Source organism: Spermophilus citellus (genome assembly GCF_964194105.1).
Source record: "Spermophilus citellus genome assembly, chromosome: 4".
NCBI lineage: Eukaryota > Metazoa > Chordata > Mammalia > Rodentia > Sciuridae > Spermophilus > Spermophilus citellus.
In genome coordinates this window covers 225794410-225815743 of record NC_138185.1, presented here as the reverse complement: position 1 = coordinate 225815743, position 21334 = coordinate 225794410, and the positions used below count along the sequence as shown (strand labels likewise).

The window sequence follows — 21334 nt, the reverse complement described above, 5'->3', positions numbered from 1 at the left end:
GGAATTAAAGAAGTCTTCAAAGTACTTCCATGAATAAATGGAGTAATTTTAAAAAAGGTGAACTGGAGAAGGGCACGTGTGCACTTGGCCTGTGTGTGCAATGTGCACACACTCAGTCACAAGGGTGGAAACAATGAAAGTCCTGCAGCCCCCATTTTGGTAGTAGGGATTGAACCCAGGACTGCTTAACCACTATGCCACATTCCCAGCCCTTTTCTAAATTTTTTAAAATTTTGATACAGGGTCTCATTAAGTCACCTAGGGCTTTGCTAAGTTGCTGAGGCTGAGGCTGACTTAGATTTGCCTACCTCAGCTTCTGGAATCACTCGGATTATAGATGTATGCCACCATGCCTGACTCTTTAATATTATATATATATATATATATTTTTTTTTTTAAAGAGAAAGAGGGAGGGGGGGAGAGAGAGAAAGAGAATAATTTTTTTTTTTGAGAGAGAATTTATTTATTTATTTATTTTAGTTCTCGGCGGACACAGCATCTTTGTTGGTATGTGGTGCTGAGGATCGAACCCGGGCCGCACGCATGCCAGGCGAGCGCGCTACTGCTTGAGCCACATCCCCAGCCCATAGAGAGAGAATAATTTTTAATATTTATTTTTCAGTTTTCAGTGGACACAACATCTTTATTTTATTTTATATGGTGCTGAGGATCGAACCTGGCGCCCTGCGAATGCCAGGCAAGCGCGTTACTGCTTGAGCCACATCCCCAGCCCTAAATAGTTTTTTGTCACAAGGAAAAAGACAATGTTAAGACATACACACAGAAGTCAGAAAATAGGACACCATAATGTAAATATTTCTTAAAATTCATTGACTGATTAATAATGTTACATAACAAACAGCCTCTTATCAGTTCAAGCCTAAATTACCTATGAAACAGGGACATGATGGACAATTAGGGTTTAAGCAGGGGAGGGTCTTTCTCAGGGGTCACAGAAGTTATGGGTCACATGTCATCTGACTAATAGAAACAGAAACCATCAGTGCCATTTTAGAGAGTTAGTGTCAGAAGGAAAAAAAAAAAAAAACTTTGATGTTAGATATGACCAGATGATGTTCATGTCCCTGGGAGGCCAAGAGACAACAAAAGATGTGAACTTATTTCATGGATCTTCATTCCAGAACTCACTTTTATCTTTTCACTTGGAATTTGGATGATACACTACTTTTCCAAAAATAAAGAAGGAAAATCCATACCAGTCTAGGAAAACTATTCTATATAGAACATACATTTAATTACACTCTATCAACTCAAGTTTCTTTTTTTTCTCTCTCCCTAAACTAGTCCTACCTCATGGTCTCTGGACCTACTTAATCCTACTTTTCTGTTTACTTATTTTATTTCATAACCCAAGACAGTTGTTTGCAGTTGTCTGATGCTCCTCTTCTGCCTTACTGTCTTTTAAACCATTCAGAATATAAGACTCCCTTTCTTCTGGATGCTCCAATATGTCTGAGGGAGGGACTCTGCTGCTACCATGGCCATTGGTGTCTTTGTGGCACTGGTACCCTTTCTTGAATACTCACTGCCCTACCTCGTACTCCCTGCTTCAGGCCCCCAGCCTCCCACTTTCAACCCTGCTTAAGTAACTGACATGTACAAAATCTGACCTCCCTCACCCCATTCACTGTTCTGCAACAAGCCAACAGCCAGCCACGCTCTATCTCATGGACTAACCTAGTCCTCTTCTCATCAGGCCCTGCCAGCCAGGAGGGTATACTTGGGACAGTAAGAATTTGGAAACCTAGCATCTTGCAATCAAATTTACTTACCTTCCAAGAATACTTACTATTATTTGAATTTTGATTATAAAACCTGAGAAATAAACAACATACTTCCATTTCTCTTAGAAAAAGAAATTTTTGTGCCAACAGGTCACTGCCATACCTGTTCTCCTTGCCATTCTGGATGACTGAATGCCTGTCCGCTGTGGTTCTCTCACTGCAAACATAAGTATTCCGCCGTGTCATCCCTCCAGATGCTGTGCTACTCTGTAAGAAAAGGGCGTTTCTCTGTTAAACTATTAGGTTAAGTACAGACCAATAAGGAAAAAAAGAACACATCTATGTAAGCACAAATACTCAGTCTTTAAAAACATGCTAAATTATCAATAGCAATGGCCAAAAGACAAAAAAAAAGGAGACGTCAACTTGTATAACTCTCATCTGGCAGACCCAGTGAAAAGTAGCTATGACAGAGTGACTTTGAAAAGCTGGTCTATTAATAACAAATAAAATAATCATCCACAGATTACTTAAAATCAGGACAATAGGGTGACCCACTATTTTTTAAAAGCAAATACTTTCAAAATAAAAAATTATATATATATATATAATTATAAAGTAAAAAACTCTTGACATAAAACATCTGCATGATATTAGATTTGATAACAGATTCATAGACAGGGCACCAAAAACATGAAGAACTTAAAATAAATAAATAAATAAATAAATAAATAAATAAATAAGGCAGATTTTAGCAAGTGGATAAAGTTATGGGTGCAGTGGTGCACACCAGTAATTTCAGCAACCCAGGAGGCTGAGGCAGAAGGATCAAATTTGAGGCCAGCTTTAGCAATTTTGCAACTTAGTGAGACCCTGTCTCAAAAAAAAAAAAAAAAAAAAAAAAAAAAAAAAAAAAAAAAAAAAAAAAAAAAAGACTGGGGATGTGGCACAGTGCTTAAGTGTCACCAATTTGATGCCAGGTACCAATCTCTACCCCCCAAAAATGGAATTGTGTGTATCAATGAACATTAACAAGAAAATAAAGAGAAACCTCTAGGCTCAAGTGATCTTCCTGCCTCAGCCTTCCAAGCAGTTGGGACTGTACAGGCACATCACCATGCCTGGCTTCAAACAACTTAATTAAAAACGGGCAATATGCTGTGCGGGGGGGATTAAATGAACTCTAGATGGGGCAAAGAGGAAAAGGGGAGGGAGGGAAAGAGAGCAGGTACAGGGGTAGGAAAGATGGTGAAATGTGATGGTTATCATTATCCTAAGTATATGTATGAAGACACAAAGGATGTGACTCTACTTTGTGTATAACCAGAGATATGAAAAATTGTGTTCTATATATGGAATGTGAATTGTAAGGCATCCTGTTGTCATATATAACAAATTAAAATTAAAAGAAAAAAAGGAAGAAAAAAAAAGAAAAAAGAAATAATGAACAATAAAAAAAATTACAGATTAAAAAAAAAAAAAAAAAAAAACAACAACAAAAAATACCCCCCCAAACGGGTACTTGAAGGGCTGGGGGATATGCTAAGTTGGTAGAGTGCTTGCCTTGCATCATGCACAAGGCCCTGGGTTTAATCCCTAGCACCACCACAAAAAAAAAAAAAAAAAAAAAAAAAAAAAAAAAAAAAGGCAACTTGAGCTGGATTCACACCTGCAATCACAGTGACTCAGGAGGCTGAGAGGCAGGAGAATCTCAAATTCGAGGTCAGCTTCAGCAACTCAGTGAGACCCTGTCTTAAAATAAATAAAAAGGGCTGGGGGTGTAGCTTAGCACCTCTGGGTAGCAAATCCCCAGTAACAAAAATAAAAATAAAATAAAAAGTAAAAAGGGCAACTTGAATAGAAATTTATCCAAAGAAGTTATACAAATGGCCAAAAAGCACAGAAAAAGATGTTTGATTGGGGCTGGGGATGTGGCTCAAGCGGTAGCGCGCTCGCCTGGCATGCGTGCGGCCCGGGTTTGATCCTCAGCACCACATACCAAAGATGTTGTGTCCGCCGAGAACTAAAAAATAATAAATATTTTTTAATTCTCTCTCTCTCTCTCTCTCCTCTTTCACTCTCTCTTTAAAAAAAAAAAAAGATGTTTGATTATCATTGGTCATTAAGGAAATATAAATCAAAACCATGAAATACTACTTCATACTCACTAGGATGGTTATAATAAAAATGAAAATAGTGTTGGCAAGGACGTGGAGAAACAGGAACTCTCATATATTGCTGGGAGGAATGTAAAATGATGCAGATGTTATGGACAGTTTGGTAGCTCCTCAAAAAGTTAAACAGAATGACATGACCCAGGAATTTTATCCTTTGGTATTATGTCCAAGATAAATGAAAAGCTAAATAATCCACATGGAAATTTGCACACAAATGTTTATAACACTTTATTTGGGGCTGAGGTTGTGGCTCAGTGGTGGAGTGCTTGCCTAGCATGCATGAGGCACTGGGTTCCATCCTCAGCACCACATAAAAATAAAATAAAAATGCAGTATCCACCTAAAAAACTAAAAAATAAATATTAACAAAAGAATGTTTATAACACTTTATTGAACATAATCAAAAGGTGGAAATAACCTAAATTCCTATCGACAGATATTCAGACAAATTGCGGTCTGCATGTACCCAAAGGCATATTAGTTAGCTGTAAAAAGGAATAGAGTACTAATACATGTTACAACTCAGATGAATTCTGAAAACATGCTGAGTTAAAGAAGGCAGACACAAAAGAACACACATTACATGGTTCCACTTATATGAAATGTTTGGAACAGGCAAGCCTGGAGAGAGAAAACAAACTGGTGATTTCCAGGGGAGGAGGAATGGGATGATATTTAATGGATAGAGGGTACTCTTTGGGATTGTTGAAATCTTAAGAAACTGGAGAGAAATGGTGGTTGCACAACACTGAGCACAGTAAATGCCACTGAGCTGCATACTTTAAAATGGGTAACTATATGTCATGTGAATAGCATATCAATCTAGCTCTTGAAATAAAAACGTTTTAAAAAGGAACTAAAGTCAAAATGATGAATTTTATCATTTTCTCCCATCCTTCCCTCTTCCCTGTCTGTATAGGGGATTGAACACTCAGCGGGTGTTTGTCATTGAGCTACATTCCCAGTGGCTTTTTTTTTTTAATCACGAGACAGCGTTTCCCTAAGTGGTTAGGTCCTTGCGAGGTTGCTGAGGCTGGCCCTGAACTTTCAATCCTTCTGCCTCATCCTCCAGAGTCATTGGAATCGCAGGTAGGTGCTGGCTTCGTATAATTTATTATTATTATTACTACTACTTTTTGCAGCACTGGAGATGGAACCCAGAGGTATGCACATTTGGCAAGTGCTTTACCAGTTCTTTTTTATTTTTGAATTAGGGTCTCGCCAAATTGCTAAGTCTGGCTTAGTCCCCTGAGCCACTGGGATTACAGGTGTGCAACATGATGCCCGTTCCAATCTATAATCATTTCTTTCTTTCTTTTTTATACCTTTAGTTTATTGATTTATATGTAGTTCTGAGGATCAAACCCAGGGCCCGGCACATGCCAGACAAGTGCTCTACTGCTGAGCCACAACCCACACCCCCATTTTTTTTCTTTTTAAAATATTCTTTTAGTTGGGCTGGGGCTGTAGCTCGGTGGTAGAGCACCACCTTGCATGTGTGAGGCACTGGGTTCGATCCTCAGCACCACATAAAAATAAAGATATTAAAAAAAAAACATTCTAGGGCTGGGGATGTGGCTCAAGCGGTAGCGCGCTCGCCTGGCATGCATGCGGCCCAGGTTCGATCCTCAGCACCACATACAAAGATGTTGTGTCTGCTGAAAACTAGAAAATAAATATTAAAAAATTCTCTCTCTCTCTCTCTAAAAAAAAAAAAAAGAATATTCTTTTAGTTGTAGATGGATATGATATCTTTACTTATTTATTTATTTTTATGTGGTGCTGAGGATCGAACCCACTGCCTCACATGTTCAAGGCAAGTGCTCTGCCACTGAGCCACAACCTCAGCCCTATAATCTTTTTTCTAATCATATAATTTCTGAACAAAGGTAAAGCACTCACCCTTAATACAGCATGAGTGGACCATGTGCAGTAAAACATTGAAAACTAATGGGACAAATTATGATAATGTTGTTGCTATCATCTGGATGACTGTTCCCCAAGGACCAGACGTTAAAAGACTAGGCTCTAGTGTGGCAATATTGGAGGTGGGGCCTGGTGGGAGGTACTTAGGTCATCAGGGTTGTGGCCCTGGACCATCCACTCTCTGTTTTCTGGCTAATGAAGTGAGTGGTGTGTTCCACCACATGTTCCTGCCATGATGTGCTGCCCTCACTGGAGGCCCAAAGCCACAAAGCTGCCCCGTCCTGGACTGGAACTGCTAGAACTGTGAGCCAAAACAAACCCTTTCTTTTTATAAGTTAGTTGCTTCAGGTATTATATTCTAGCAATGCTAACTAATACATGGCTAATTACTCTGCTATTTTATATTTCATCAAAATCTCTTTTTCGTTCTTCAAGGTGTCAAGTACAGACACACAGCCAGGATCCGATATCAGTCAGACTTGGTGCTTCAGATAATGCCACAGGTGACTTCTGCCCTTTATCTCCTGTCCTTTCCCTCCCTGCCGCTTGGTCCTTACGATACAGACAGGTTTATCAGTACTGCCTTTCCTGCTTTCTCTCTATCTCCTCCACTGCCCTGAACCTCAGGAAGGGCAAGCAATGGCCCAGGAACCCTTGGCACAGTCTGGCATGGAGAAGCCCCAGAAACATTTACGACCCAGTCCTTAGGTTTTAGGCATTAATATTTCAAACATGTTAGGTTGTTATGCTGATGTTTCTTTAGAAATACCACAATGCAGCAATGTCAGTCTTCAACTGTGGTGCTTCTGGTCTCCACATAATCGTGAAGTTTCCTTATTCTTCCAGGAAGAAGGAAAAATTCAGTAGGATATCTTGTACAAGATCTTGGTGTTCATCTGCTGAAATTTGGTCCCAGGCCTTGGGCAATGCTTGGATGCCTGCCAAGTCTCCCCACTGGATAGAGGAAAAGAGATACTTTCTCTTCAGATACGAACTTCAATAATGTCTCTCAATATCTTGCAACCATTCCAACATGTCAGCCACAGAAGGGCTCCCAGCCGAGGGCTGCAGAACAGCATCAAGGCCGACCACATCTGCATGTTGCTCATAGATCTGAAACACTTGCTCCACATGGCTGCTGACCGTGTCACGCATCTTGAGGAGGGTGGCTAGCCTCTCTCCTAGCTTGTCCAGGACAATGTCCCCAGCCGCCAGCGGCTTACGCCTCAGCCACTCCTGTAAGTCCGGGAAGGCCCGGAGCGCCAGCACATCTTGGAACCGCACGCTTTGCGCGGCCTGCAACTGCTCTGCCAGGTTGCTGAGGGAGGCCAGGAGCAGCAAGCAGTCCCCGCAGGGTGCTCTCCCACAGGCCATGCTGCCGGGAAACACTTCTTCAGGGCCTCCTGTGCAGCAAGTAAAGGCCGGTCTTGAGCCATCTTCTTCCGGAAAGCGCAGCGGCTCGCACTCTCACTCTATTTTATTTTTGGGTAGCCCAAGGCAACTTCTCTTTTATGAACAAATATAGGTAGCTGATAATGCTCAAGATGTCCTTTCGCAACAGTAGCATGCAGAAAGGTAAGAGCAATGACAATGGAAAAGGCATGAAAGCAGAGAATGAAGTCCTTCTTTGTCTTTTCTGCTATCAACAAAAGTCGAAGAATGAATTTAAACCAAAGGGCCATGGAATGACAATTCCATTTTATGGCATTCAGAAGGCAAAATACAGCCAGGCATGGTGGTGTATGCCTGTAATCCCAGTAACTTGAGTGGCTGAGGCAGGAGGATTGCAAGTTCAAAGCCAGCCTCAGCAACTTAGCAAGGCCTTGTCTCTAAATAAAATATAGAAAATGAATAGGGATATGGCTCAGTGGTTAAGTGCTCCTGGGTTCAATCCCTGGTTACCCCAAAAAGAATCAAAAACAAAAAAGAAGCAGCAAAATACAAATATTTTAAACACAGGGTTTACTACGACTAAACACAATGTTGGAGGATGAAGATGAAAACCCTGGAGCTGGGGCTGGGGATGTGGCTCAAGCGGTAGCGCGCTCGCCTGGCATGCGTGAGGCCCGGGTTCAATCCTCAGCACCACATACAAAGATGTTGTGTCTGCCGAAAACTAAAAAATAAATATTAAAAAAAAAATTCTCTCTCTCTCTCTAAAAAAAAAACAAAAACAAAACAAAAAACTTGGAGCTCTTTTATGCACCTCTGTCCCATTCAGTATTTGATGAAAAGCTTCCAAGGGAGAAGCAGCCTGCCTGGGGCTCCTCTCTCAGGTTTTTCTGGGGCAGAAGAAGGGCTGCCTCACAGTTACCTTTGTAAATAAGACATGCTTGCTGAATAATCTTAACTTCACTCACTTCTCTGCAAATTATTTCCAAATAATACTTCTAGCAATGCTAAAAACAATTATCAGAGAGAAACACTTCAATTCACAGTAAAGTGTTCTGAATCAGAATGGATTCAATTTAATTAAACAAACACTACCTACTCACTGGGGATATTTTTATTAAGGGCAGAGATTAAGGTCAGCAATGTAACTTCAGGCAATTACCAACTGCCTTGCATTTTCTTTACGTTATAGTCTAGCTAAGTCATGGTCCCTGGCATAGGGCACACATGCCCTGCTAGAGCACAGCCTCCAGGTGCCATGCCCACCAGGCTTGTGATCACTTCACCTGTCTGCACTGCAGTTTTTACTGACTTCCTCCATTAGACTGTGCGGTCACTCCATGTCTTAGTACCAGACACAATCTAAAGCTCAGATGTCTGTACAGTTAATTGCAAAGAGCCTTTACACACAGGACCTGATCACTCACCCAGTGTATGGGACATGTGCTATGTTTAAATGTTCGCATCCCTCCAAAATTCATGTTGAAGCGTCATCTCCAATGTAATGACACTAAGTGGGGCTTCAGAAGGTCATCGGTGTTTTATGAATGGGCTTGTCAGCGGCAAATTTGCCCCTTGTGCTGTGTGTGCACAATGTTCTTCTCTGGAGGATATAGCAACAGGGTACCACCTTGGAAGCAAATGCCCATGAACCTGGAAATGCTTTGCTTTGCCCTGGGATTTTCTGGCCTCTAGAACAATAAGAATGAATTTCTGTTCCTTATACTCATCCAGGTATTGTGTCATAGCAGCAGGAATGAAGTAGAACAGGGGGTATCAACCAGAAATACCTACAATGTAGCAAGTGGAATTTCTATAGGTGGAGATAGTATGCAGCCTAGTGGATGGATGTTCCAAGCAGAGGAGAGCACAGGAGTGAAACAGACTCAGAATAGTGGTGTCTAGCTGGTTCTAGCCCAACAATCCTAGGGACTACTCCTCAGGCTAGCAATACTTACACTGGGGACAGCGGGGCTTTTCTTGCGTTCAGGAATATCCGCCTTGTTGGGATTACTTGCATTCCCAAGCATGGGACTGGCTGGAGCAATTGCCTTTCCTCCCCCAGCACTGCCACCTGATTTCCGGGAAGGAATTCCATCTTCTTTGAGGTCACTATCTGCAGTGCTGGTCTGACTCCTCTTTGGATATGCCACAACTGAAGGAATAGCTGGTCCAGCTAAAAAAAAAAAAAAAGTTCATGCTTTAAAAGACAGAAAGTAGCTGATGCAGTGGCACAGGCTTGTAATCCCAGTGACTCAGGAAGCAGGAATTGCTACTTAATGAGTCCAGTCTCAAAATAAAATAACAATAATAATAAAAAGAGCTGGAGCTGTGGTTCAGTGGTAGAATGTCCTTGAGTTAAAAAAAAAAAAGGCAGTTTCACATATTATTCTGTGAAAAAATTTGTAAGATAATCTAAGATTCATCTAAAAAGTATAAAACAGTAAAATCCTTAAAATGGTTCCCATTTACATATAATATTGACCCTGCCCTATAAAATGAATCTGATTGCCAGTCACAGTGGCACATGTCTGTAATCTCAGTGACTCGGGAGGCTGAGACAGGAAGATTTCGAGTTAAAACTCAGCCTCAGCAACTCAGGGAGGCCCTGAGCAACCTGGCAAGACCCTGTTGCTAATAAAATATTTTTAAAAAGAGGTGGGGATGTGGCTTGGTGGTAAGCACCCCTGCGTTCAATCCTTAGTACCAAAAAACGAAAACAAAAACAAAAAAACCCCACAAACAGAATTTGATTTTAAATTTCGCTTACTAGGGGTTGGGGTTGTGGCTCAGCGGTAGTGCATCTGCCTGTGACAGGCATAGGGTTTGATTCTCAGAACTGTGTATAAATAAATAAAGGTCTATCAACAACTAAATATATATATATATATATATATATATATATATATATATATATATATATATATATATTTATATGTGTATATATATATATTTTTTTGAGGGGGGTGTTAAGGGTTTTAAAGAGAAATATGATGAGTTGTATGACAATTGAAAAGGGAGAAACATTCCAACCCCTTTTTTAAAATATGAGATTCTGAATGGAGATAGACACCAATCCACTCTACAGCCTCATTCCAATTTCACATTTTAGGGCTGGGGATGTGGCTCAAGCAGTAGCGCGCTCGCCTGGCATGCGTGCGGCCTGGGTTCGATCCTCAGCACCACATACCAACAAAAATGTTGTGTCCGCCGAGAACTAAAAAATATTAAAAAAAAAAAAATTCTCTCTCTCTCTCCCCTCTCTCACTCTCTTTAAAAAAAAAATTTCCCATTTTATTTGCACTTGTGTGTCTAATACTACACACTTTATCATATGTGTACATTCCTATGAGTACCACCAGTCAATTGTACACGACAGTTCTATTTCAAAGACCTTGTGGGGCCACCTTTTCATGGCCTCAGCCATCTTCCACCCCAATTCCCTGATCTTTAGCTCTGATAACCAATAACCTGTGCTCCATATCTATCATTCTGTCATTTCAAGAATGTTATATGAATATAATCAATAGCATGTGACTCGAGACTGTTCTTCCCACTCAGTATCCATCCACATCACTGTAGGTATCGAGGTTCCTTCCTATTTACTGTGCACCAGTTGGTGGTATGGAGGTAGCACACAGTCACATATATAAGTCTTTTCCTCATGAATTTATTGTTTGGTTATCATATTTAAAAAGACTTTTCCAGTCCAAGTTACAAAACTTTTTTTGACTTTTTTTTTTGTGGTGTTGGGGATTGAAACCAGGGCTTTATATATGCTAGACAAACACTAACACTGAGCTATGCTTATAGCTAAGGGATTTCATTTTTTGTATTTTCATATCATGAAGCCCAGTTGGAATTTATCCTTAGATAAGATGTGAGAAAGGGATCCAATTATTTTTTTCTGATTATTTCCAAATTGCTCATTATCAAATTTATTAATTAATAAATCAATTTCTTTTAAAACAAGACAAAGAATCCTTTGAAAGTCTGATTGAGATCACCCTTCTCAGGAAAGTGCATATATATACACACTGGGGTTTACACCTGGGCCCCACATTAGGAAGCACTGGGGGTCAGAGTGGTCCTTGGTCCTGTGGCTTGTGGTACAGAGGCAGAAGGACCTCAGTGCTTTTCAGTGGGCCTGCTTCACTGGGAGGCTCACTGGGGCCTGTCCTGCTCAGAGCACTTGAAAGACAGTGCTGGGGGCATTGTCAGAGCTTTCTTTTGCCAATTACTTCATCTCCAAAAAGAGTAAAAAAAAAAAAAAAAAAAAAAAAAAAAAAAAAAAAAAGCCAGGAACATGGTCAGTGATTTTTCTCTATAAATCAATTTCTGGAAATAGTCCTGCATGAACTTCCTTTTAATATTAGAAGGTACAAGAAAGGATTCTGAAATCCTTTGAAAATTATTATTAAAAAGACCACTCCAATGAGGTGGTTTAGTAGACAAGCCACAGGACCAGGGACCAAGTGTCTTGGGTTTTGCCCTGGGTATTCTTCACTTGCTCTGTGACCTCAGGAGACCTAGTGACCTTCCTTGACCTACTTCTTTATTGAAAAAATGGGGGACTGGTGAGTATATGGCATCAGGTCCAAAGCTCTTTTTATTTCTAGCATTTTATGAGAAGGGGAAAGGCATTAATACAGATAGAACCTATGGGCCTAAGGAAGAACAAACTTATTAAGGCAATGCCTAAAGAAATGAGAAAATTGAATTACTAGGTTTCTTTCAGCATTTAGGAACAATGCCCTTTAAATTGAATGATTTTAGGAAAAAAATGTGGGCATCTGCTAGCTTATTTCATCGGCAACTAACAAGAACACACAAGGCGACAGACCTGAATCCCCACTTCATTCATAGATGCTACAAAGCCTGGTGTCAGAATGGGTTCTGAGCTCAGTTCTACCCTGGCAGAGCAGACACTGCAACAGCTTCAGTCCAGCCAGGCATTGGCATGCACTGGCAGGAAGAGCAGTGGAAACCAAAGCAAAGTAGCCTCACTTTATTTTATTTTAGGTGTAGATGGACACAATACCTTTTATTTTATTTTATTTATTTTTATGTGATGCTGAGGATCGAGTCTAGTGCCTCACACATGCTTAAGCAAGCTCTCTGCCACTGAGCTACAACCCCAGCCAGCATCATTTTTAATGCAAAACCAAAGCATGTCTGGAATGCTTTGTGTAGCTCAGTTTCAAATCTCAAGATCAAAGAATGGAGGTAAAAAATGTCCAGAGAAGGGAAATGAAATGAACAAGGGATTAATGGGGAGTCCCACAGGAGGTCATTCTTTTAAATAGGACCAGGTCAGCCTGGGAAAGATCCCAATCCCAGGGGCTTGGGAGGCTAAGGCAGGAGGATCGCAAGTTCAAGGCCAGCCTCAGCAAAAGCAAGGCACTAAGCAACTCAGTGAGACTCCGTCTCTAAATAAAATACAAAAAAGTGCTGGGCATGTGGCTCATTGGTTGAGAGCCCCTTAATTCAATCCCTGGTACCAAAAAAGAAGAAAGAAAAAAAAAATTAGGACTAGGTCAATATAGATTTACTTTCTGAACCCTAGAATACTGGAGTTAAAGGAATACCCACAATTTTTACATTTACAGCTACACATATGCTAGCATCTCAAGAACCCAAAAGAGCTGCCTTAAAGGTAGAATAACCACAGGGGTAGATCAGCCAACCCATCGGGGCCTTCAGCTTCCAGCTTCCAGTGAAGTTTAAGAGTGAGGGTGGCTTAACCAAACCAACAACAAGAGTGAGGATGAGGATGACACCATAATAATTAAAGCCAATTAAGACAAAACTGAGGTACCATGGACTCCCTAAGGTTGCTTTAACCAACATGGTAGCTACTGGCCACATGTAGTTCTATGTATTTACTTTAAGTGAGATTTAAAAACACTGTTAAGTCCACTTGATTGGGCTGCACAGATATAGAACATTGTAAGAAGCACAGAGAATTCTACCAGAGAATGCTGTCCTACAAAGTAAAAACAAGGCAGGGGTGAAGAAGAGATGGATAGAACTCCAGACTACTAAGTCAGGGGTCTCAGAGGGTGAAAAGCCTTGGGGAGCTTCTGCCCAGCTGAGCCTTACCCAGCCAGAGTCCACCAAATCTGTCAAGGAGATAAGAGCCTTGATTGTGCCAGAACCTGAGAAAAGCCAGGCAGGCAATGCCACAAAGGAACTTCACACCAATTTCCACCCTGGCAGACCACAAGCAAAAAAAGGGTGCAGCCAGAACTGCTGAACAGCCTCAGACTTACCATGGTCACTGTACCGTCTCTGCTTCTGGCTGGAAGAAACACTTCTCTGCACTTTGTGGAGAGGAGATTGGCCAGTGCTGTTGCTGAGGTCACTGCTTGGCCGCACCTTAGCAAGTGAAAGGTTGCTGCTAGAACTGGAGTCGCTAGCGTCCAGCTACGGGAGAATGAGAAGAGCGGCAACCATACACGGACCCCAGTGGCTTGTCAGGAAGCTCAACTTCTCATGACCACACAGCTCTCATGAACATTCACTTAGAGAGGGGGCACAGCGATGTACAAGGTGACAACCCTAAACTCAGGCAAAAGCATTTTTCTGACTGCTGGGAAAACTCACAAAAGGTTATATATTAATGATCTTTCTAAGCTTTTTCAAACTAACGATGCTTTGTTTGCTTGATTTGACAAATCATTTCTAAACTATTAATTACTACAGGTTAATTTATGAATACTCCTATATATTTTAAGGCATTGTTATTTAAAGTTAAAATAGTAGCTCATAATGGTCACAGGAGTTAAGATTTGTTATTTGTAGGTAAACTTAAAAAATATTGCATCAAATGTTTTATATATTAAAAAAATAACCAAAGAAAATAGTTTATATAAACTGATCATTCATATAAAGGATATTTTAGCTCTTCCTCTTTGATTACTCTTACCTCTGAAGATTTTCTCCCCAACAACAAGTATGTAGCTGTGATTTCATCATATTTCATTTTACTGAGAGATTCTTGAATTTCTTCTTGTGAATATCCCATTCCTACCATAATATCTAAAAGAAGGGTATAATATAGTTTATGTGTTTTGTTTGCATAAGAAATCATCTGTTACAGAGTAAAATAATTTTCCTTATTTGACCTAAAAAAATCATACGCTTCCTAACATAAACAAATGGTTGAATGTGTTTCTGTTTCTGGTTACTGACGCAGGAAACTACAGATGGTAATTCATGAATGGGGCAGAACAGAGAAGCCAGACAGTATGTCTTGTACACATTTCTCATTATTCATACTTGAGGTGCGCATATAGGAGTGAAGACAACAAGTCATGTAAGTAGACATACACAAACATGTAGGCACAGAGGAATTACCTATTCTCTTCTGGTCTGAGATGTCTAGTTCTGGTTCAACAAAGGGTTTAAGCTCATCTTCCTCATGCCCTGCATTGATCCACCTGTCCTTCATGATTTGCTGTAAAGGTGAACGATTCATTAGCAGCATAAAATAAAATATCCCAATGACCACAATTTAGAAAAATTTATTTTCAACATTTTATTGATTACAGTTCAAAAGGTAACCTAAGCCAGGCATGGTGGCATGCACCTGTAATCCCAGCTATACAGGTGAAAGGTTGAGGCAGGAGGATGGCAGGATCTAGGCTAGACAGGCAATTTTGCAAGATCTGCCTCAAAATAAAATAAAAAGGGCTAGGGATGTAGCTCAGTGGCAGACTGCTTATCTAGGATGTGTGAGGCCCTGGGTTTGATCTCAGGTACCACCCTCCCCTCACCAAAAAGAGGTAACTTAAAGAAAAGAAATATATATTTTTTATTTCACTTCATGCTTAAAAAAAGCCCAGGAGAGATTTTAGTATGTCATACAAACCAAGCAAGTTCTGAAAATACTCATGACTCTCCAAGTCACTTGTATTATTACCTCTAGAGTGCCTCGCTTAATTGGGTTTAGCACCAGGAAGCGTTTGAGAAGGTTTTCACAGTCTGTGGACATGTAGAAAGGGATTCTGTATTTCCCTCGTAACACTCTCTCTCTAAGTTCCTTTGGGGATGTAGAGGAAAGAAAATGAGTCAACTTTAAGGTTAAAAAAAAGAAAAAAAAGAAAACCCATTAAAGCCCCCATACCAATATAACATAAAAACATCAATTCATACAACTTCATAAAAATCCTCTTAATTTGGAGAACATGGCTATACCAAATTCTTATACCTTCAGATTTTGCCCGTCAAAGGGAAGCGACCCGCTGACTAGGGTGTACAGAATCACGCCAAGACTCCACACGTCGACTTCCGGCCCGTCGTACTTCTTGCCCTGGAAAAGCTCTGGGGCTGCGTATGGAGGACTACCACAGAATGTGTCTAGCTTACTGCCAAGAGTGAACTCGTTGCTGAAACCAAAATCTGCTATTTTAATGTTCATATCTGCATCTAACAACAGATTTTCAGCCTAGAGGGAAAACACCAAGATAAACACGAAAGTTAACCAAAAAACAATTACAATTCTGACTCATTATGAGTCAGCATCCTCTCATGAAAACTTTTTGTAATGACATGAGATCGGTATCTCCTAATAATAAAAATGAGAAAACACTGCTTCTAGAGAAAAAGCAGGAGACAAATTAGAACTCTTAATTTTATAACATGAATAATTCAAAACACACATCAAATACAGATTAATTATAACAGTAATTTAAACATTCAATATACCCCCAAGATCAAGAAAAACACAATAACCTTTATGATTAACAATAAGGCTTTTAAAAAATATAGGCTCTTGCTTTAAGTAGACAGCTGTATTTCATAAAAACTGCTAGAGTTGAGAAATGGCTATTATTGGGAAGGGAGAAATCTCACTCAAGAGAAAAACCAGCCCCTTTCATTTACTTCAACCAACATGTACGAAGCAGTTACCACACAGCAGGGGTTGGACTGGTGATGGAAGTGTAAGGATGAGCCAGACAGGGCCCTGCCTCAGTTCAGAAGGGGAGAGAAGAAGGGCTGTGGTTGTAGCTCAGTGGTACAGTGCTTGCCTAGTGTGTGTAAAGCATTGGGTTTGATCCTCAGCACCACATAACAATAAATAAAATAAAGGTACTGTGTCCATCTACAACTAAAAAAAGTGGGAGAGGAGCAAGATAAGCAGCTGCCAGCTGCCGGAGACTCATGCACTGTGGCAGAGGTTCTACACACCAGGAGCTCAGCACTGGTGGGCAGGCAGCTTCCCAGAAGAAGTAAAATCAAGCCTGAGACAACTGATCGAAGAGGGTGGGTTTGCAGGTAGAACAGTCTGAAACCTATTCTTTCTAGAACCTGAAATCCTATGTGAGATGCACAGGTGGCCAGGCTGAAATGCAAAGGGCTGCCAAGTGACTTGTGCTTGAGAAGTATGGGTTTTCATTCTGAGGGAAAGAGGAAGCTACTGTGGAGTTGTTAAGCAGAGATGTGACAATCTTATTTATGTTTTCTAAAGACTACTCTGGATGCAATGTGGAAATCATACTGGTGAGGAAGGGGCAAAATCAGAAACAGAAGATGTTAGGAAGGAAGAGCTCAGGCTTTGGATATGCTGAGATGCCAAGGGGTGCTCAGGTAAAGAGGCTTTCATGCCACCTGCATCCTGGGAAGACACCAAAGGTCACTGGTACATAGGCAGCCACCGGAGCTCCTAGAATAAAATCAAATGCACTGAGGGTGGGCAGCAATAGGAGTCAGTAAGAGGACAGCTTGCATGAGAAGGGCACAGAGAAGAGTGCAAAGTCAAGACTGAGTATCTAGTAAATAACTGGAGAATGTGCTGTGAAGGTGGAAAGAGAGGGGTATTATATCTGGAAGGTACCTAACGGAGAAACTGGGATGAACTGCAATATGGGGTAAACTCCAGCATGTGGAATGTTCTTGGTGAGAAGGTGGAAGAGAAAGAGAGTAAAGGAAGAAACAGAGCGATGAGGCAGCAGACTGCACAGCCCTGCAGGGTACCACATTCCTGTAAAAAGGAGGGAAGTGAAGGCTGTCTGTGGGTGTGTTGGGCAGATGGGCCTGGTGGGAAAGTGCTCTGCCAGCCACACAACCTCTTCCTTCTCTGAGTAAGGGCAGAGGTGCAGGCCCACAGGAGGCCTCTAGCAGGACTGCTATTGGCAGAGGAGAATGCTCACTTGGGCAGAAAGGGTAAACACAGCACTGGAGATACTGTCCAGGGGCACCTGTGCACTTCCCGGGGATTTTTTTCTCTTTGGTTTTGACCACTGTGCTCCAGAGATCAACTACTAGCTGTCACTAAAACAGGAAATACTTTTAATAAACTTCACTTTTATTTTAATATTCCTTTCTATAATTTGATGAATAGGATTCAATTGTCATAGGATTTATTTTTTCCTCTTTAATAACACATCTAATACATGCCTCATTTGTGAAATAGCCACTGAGTGAGCTGAACATCCACTGAGCAAGGACACTTGGACGTACCTTGAGGTCTCTGTGAACGATCCGCTTTTGGTGGCAATACTGTACTGCAGACACGATCTAGGTGGGTAAGAGGAGAAGATTAGTTACTCCTGGTACAGATGTGTAATTAAGAGGAAAGCTTCGTGGGCTGGGGTTGTAGCGGTAGCGTGCTTGCCTAGCATGTGTGAGGCACTGGGTTCAATTCTCAGCACCACATATAAACAAATAAAGGCCCATTGACAACTAACAAATAAATAGCACTGGGGATGTGGTTGAGTGGTTAAGTGTTCCTAGTATCAATCCCTAGTATCAAAAATAAAACAAAAGATGAAAGCTTCATCAATGTTCCCATGTTAAAAAAAAAAAAAAAAATCCAAGCACTTGAATTGTGTGAATTTTTGAAAACAATTTTAAAAAATATTTTTCAGCTATAGATGAACTTCTTATTTATATTTATTTTATGTGGTCCTGAGGATGGAACCTAGTGCCTTACATGTGCGAGGCAAGTGCTCTGCCACTGAGCCACAACCCCAGGCCCCTGAAAACAATTTCTTATATTTTGAACTTTTCAATTTTGAGAATGTAAGGATGAAAGCAGGAAGGTAAATGTAAGGATTTTTTTCCAGTCTTCTCCAGTTTTCACTGAAGTCTTTTCTTTTTTTAAAATTTTTTATTTTTAAATATTTTTTTTTTTTTTAAAGAGAGAAAGAGAGAGAGAGAGAGAGAGAGAGAGAGAGAGAGAGAGAGAGGGAGGGAGGGAGGGAGGGAGAGGGAAGATTGTTTTTAATATTTATTTTTTTTTTAGTTTTCGGCGGACACAACATCTTTGTTTGTATGTGGTGCTGAGGATCGAACCCGGGCCGCACACATGCCAGGCGAACGCGCTACCGCTTGAGCCACATCCCCAGCCCCCACTGAAGTCTTTTCTTGGACTCTGTTAATATTCCACTTATTTTTCAGAGAGGACAGGCCCAGTGCTTCTGGGCACTTATCATGACCTGTGAGCTAACCCACCACCAACCAGCAGTGGCAGACCCTTCATCCGGGTGTCTGCTCAGCACCCCTCTTCCCTGCTTCTCCCCATAACACTCCCTTGTTCCTGTCAGCTAACGTTACTTACCTCTCCGGTGTCAGTTTCCTCTTTCTTAAAATGGAAGAATGGATGCTGATCATATGTGAACTATGAACTGTGAACATGCATCAACAAGGGCTCCACTCACTTTCAGAAAAGATGTGTTTTTCTTTAGCCAACTTGCAATTATTACTACAATTAACACTGTTAATTAAACAACTGTTTACTGACATTTCACAATTACTGGTAACTTTAAATAGTTGGAAGCTTTATATGCTCATTAAGGAAATTTTAAAAAATATAAAAAAATACATGTAAGTGTATGCCTACACTACCATCAAATATTGAATACCTCCTGTTATTTTGTTGTATTTGCTTCTAGTCTTTTTTTTTTGGTATTTTGCATTTGCATTTAGATGTACATGATTTTGTACATACAAAACTGGGATTACAATGAAAATACTGTTTGTTTTTCCAAATCACCATCATTCCAAAAATATAAACCAAATGGACACACTTATGCTGGACATAAAAGCATAGAGAGGACTGATGTATATTTTGGTTCAAAATAAGCAGAAAGGAGAAACTAGGTTGGGGTCAGAATGGGATAAATGCCAAAATCAGGGCTTCATTAAGAAGCTTTAGTACTTTATTTTCTAAAATTTTTTCTTAATACTTATTTTTTAGTTGTAACTGAACACAATATCTTTATTTTATTTATTTATTTTTATGTGGTGCTGATGATGGAACCCAGGGCCTGGCACGTACTAGGCAAGCGCTCTACCACTGAGCCACAACACCAGCCCCATGAATATTTATTTTAAATAAAGTACTAAAGCTTCATGGGGCTGGGGTTGTGGCTCAGCGGTAGAGCGCTCGCCTAGCATGTGCCAAGCCCTGGGTTTGATCCTCAGCACCACATAAAAATAAATAAATAAAATAAAGGTATTGTGTCAACTACAACCAAAAAATATTTAAAAAAAATTTCAGAATATGAGACCCACTCATAATCAAATAAAGGTCCAAACATTCCAATGCCAAAACATGGGTTTCAGAGCATGTATTAATCTGGATTAACACTACTGCTATTGAATTCTATCAACATGAAAACAGGGAGATGAAATAGCTTTGCTTTCCCAAACAAAATCTACCTATGACACAGGTAAATCTTACCTTACTGCTGCCTGGTCCCATTCAGCATTTATATTAGTTTTCCCTCTTATTTTTCCCCCCTCATATTGAGATTTCTTTTTGTAGGTTATTTTTAAATTCTGCTTTTGAATCACATTTGATAATTTCCTGTCCATTCCCAGTTCATTTCTCTTCCTTTAGCTCTAAACATCTCAAAGCTAACCTGTTGACACAATCCCTAAAAATATGCAACTTAAACCCACTGTTTTCTTGTGTTCTGTTATTAGCTAGAGGCATGCTGAGATTCTAGATGTTTTCTAGGTTAAAATAAGAATGTTAGCCTAATTCACTTTTGCTCACTCAAGAAAGGACAGAAACATCAACATTACCAGCCCACCAAGAAATAGATAAGAAAAGAAGATGTAGCCAGGAGTCTATTCCTTGTCTTGGAGAAGAGCAAGAGTGCAACCAAGCAACTGAGATGGCAGATGTAGTGAGGAGAATGGAAATGGTGAGCAGTGGGACAAGGGATCCTTTGAGGAGGAAGGTGGAACCAAGGGCCTCTGCATGGCACAAAAAGGATCACACCCAGCATCTTGTGCATGTAGAACACCTTACTCTTTGTCATAAATAGAAAAACTTAGACACTTTTTTTTTTAGTCAAAATTGTGATGATTTGTAGAAGGCACAGCAATTAGAAAGTAAAAACACAGTATTGCGCCTGGTGCTGCCAGGTCTGAAGGAGCTGTCTAAGGCCAGTAGCCACCAGAAGGGAGGACAGTCTTTCTATGTACACAAACCAACTAAAGGCACAAACAAATAAGCCATTTTTAGGTTCCTCAAACAGGCTTCACAATTTCTGCAGGGAATTTCAAATAAAAATCGGAGTAATTTTCACAACATAAATGTCCAAGTCTCTCTGACAAATCTGAGGGCTGGAGGTGGGGTGGTAGAGGTGGGGGGTTATGGTGTAGGTCCTCAACTGCTGCCTGCTCTGGCTACCTGGACATGCCCTTTCCCTATAATCAGACTACCCGTGCAAATCAGATTCTCTTGGATGGAAAGAAATTTAAGTTGAAGGAGGGAAAATCTCTTGGCTTAATTTAGGTGGCCAGTTTCTATTAAGAATAGAGTTATGGGGGCTGGGGTTGTGGCTCAGTGGTAGAATGCTCGCCTTGCACTGTGTGAGACCCTGGGTTCGATCCTCAGCACCACATACAAGAATAAACAAGTGAAATAAAAGTTTAGTTGTGTCCAACTACAACTAAAAATAAATATGTTTTTTTAAAAAAAGAATAGAGTTATGAAAAGGAACAGACTGGTTTTGTTTTCTAATAAAAATTTGAGTTTCCTTTCATGCACAACAGAATGAAACAATATTAGAAATAGAAAAACTACAGAATTCATCAAGTGTAATTTTATCTTTTTATGGCTAAAAAAAGGATCAG

The 21334-nt window shown here is 40.4% G+C and overlaps 1 protein-coding gene and 1 pseudogene across 15 annotated transcripts in view; both read right to left on the bottom strand.

Annotated features, from left to right (window-relative positions):
- Positions 1-21334, bottom strand: part of MARK3 (microtubule affinity regulating kinase 3) — a 109782-nt gene that overhangs the window by 16537 nt on the left and 71911 nt on the right. For 10 of the 14 annotated variants that reach the window (XM_081289648.1, XM_081289650.1, XM_081289647.1 and 7 more), the window contains 8 exons: positions 17705-17761; positions 15453-15689; positions 15165-15284; positions 14600-14699; positions 14169-14281; positions 13513-13666; positions 9199-9416; positions 1909-2012 (listed from right to left, as the gene is read on the bottom strand). In XM_081289648.1, coding sequence (XP_081145774.1) covers positions 1909-2012; positions 9199-9416; positions 13513-13666; positions 14169-14281; positions 14600-14699; positions 15165-15284; positions 15453-15689; positions 17705-17761 — 1103 coding nt within the window. The remainder of the gene's footprint in view (positions 1-1908; positions 2013-9198; positions 9417-13512; positions 13667-14168; positions 14282-14599; positions 14700-15164; positions 15285-15452; positions 15690-17704; positions 17762-21334) is intronic. The other 4 variants (XM_081289654.1, XM_081289657.1, XM_081289652.1 and 1 more) reach the window with 3 other exon arrangements.
- On the bottom strand, positions 3439-7820 carry LOC308646558 (AFG2-interacting ribosome maturation factor-like; annotated as a pseudogene). The gene is made up of 2 exons (XR_014024416.1): positions 6618-7820; positions 3439-3497 (listed from the first exon to the last, which is right to left on the bottom strand). The product of XR_014024416.1 is annotated as an AFG2-interacting ribosome maturation factor-like (transcript).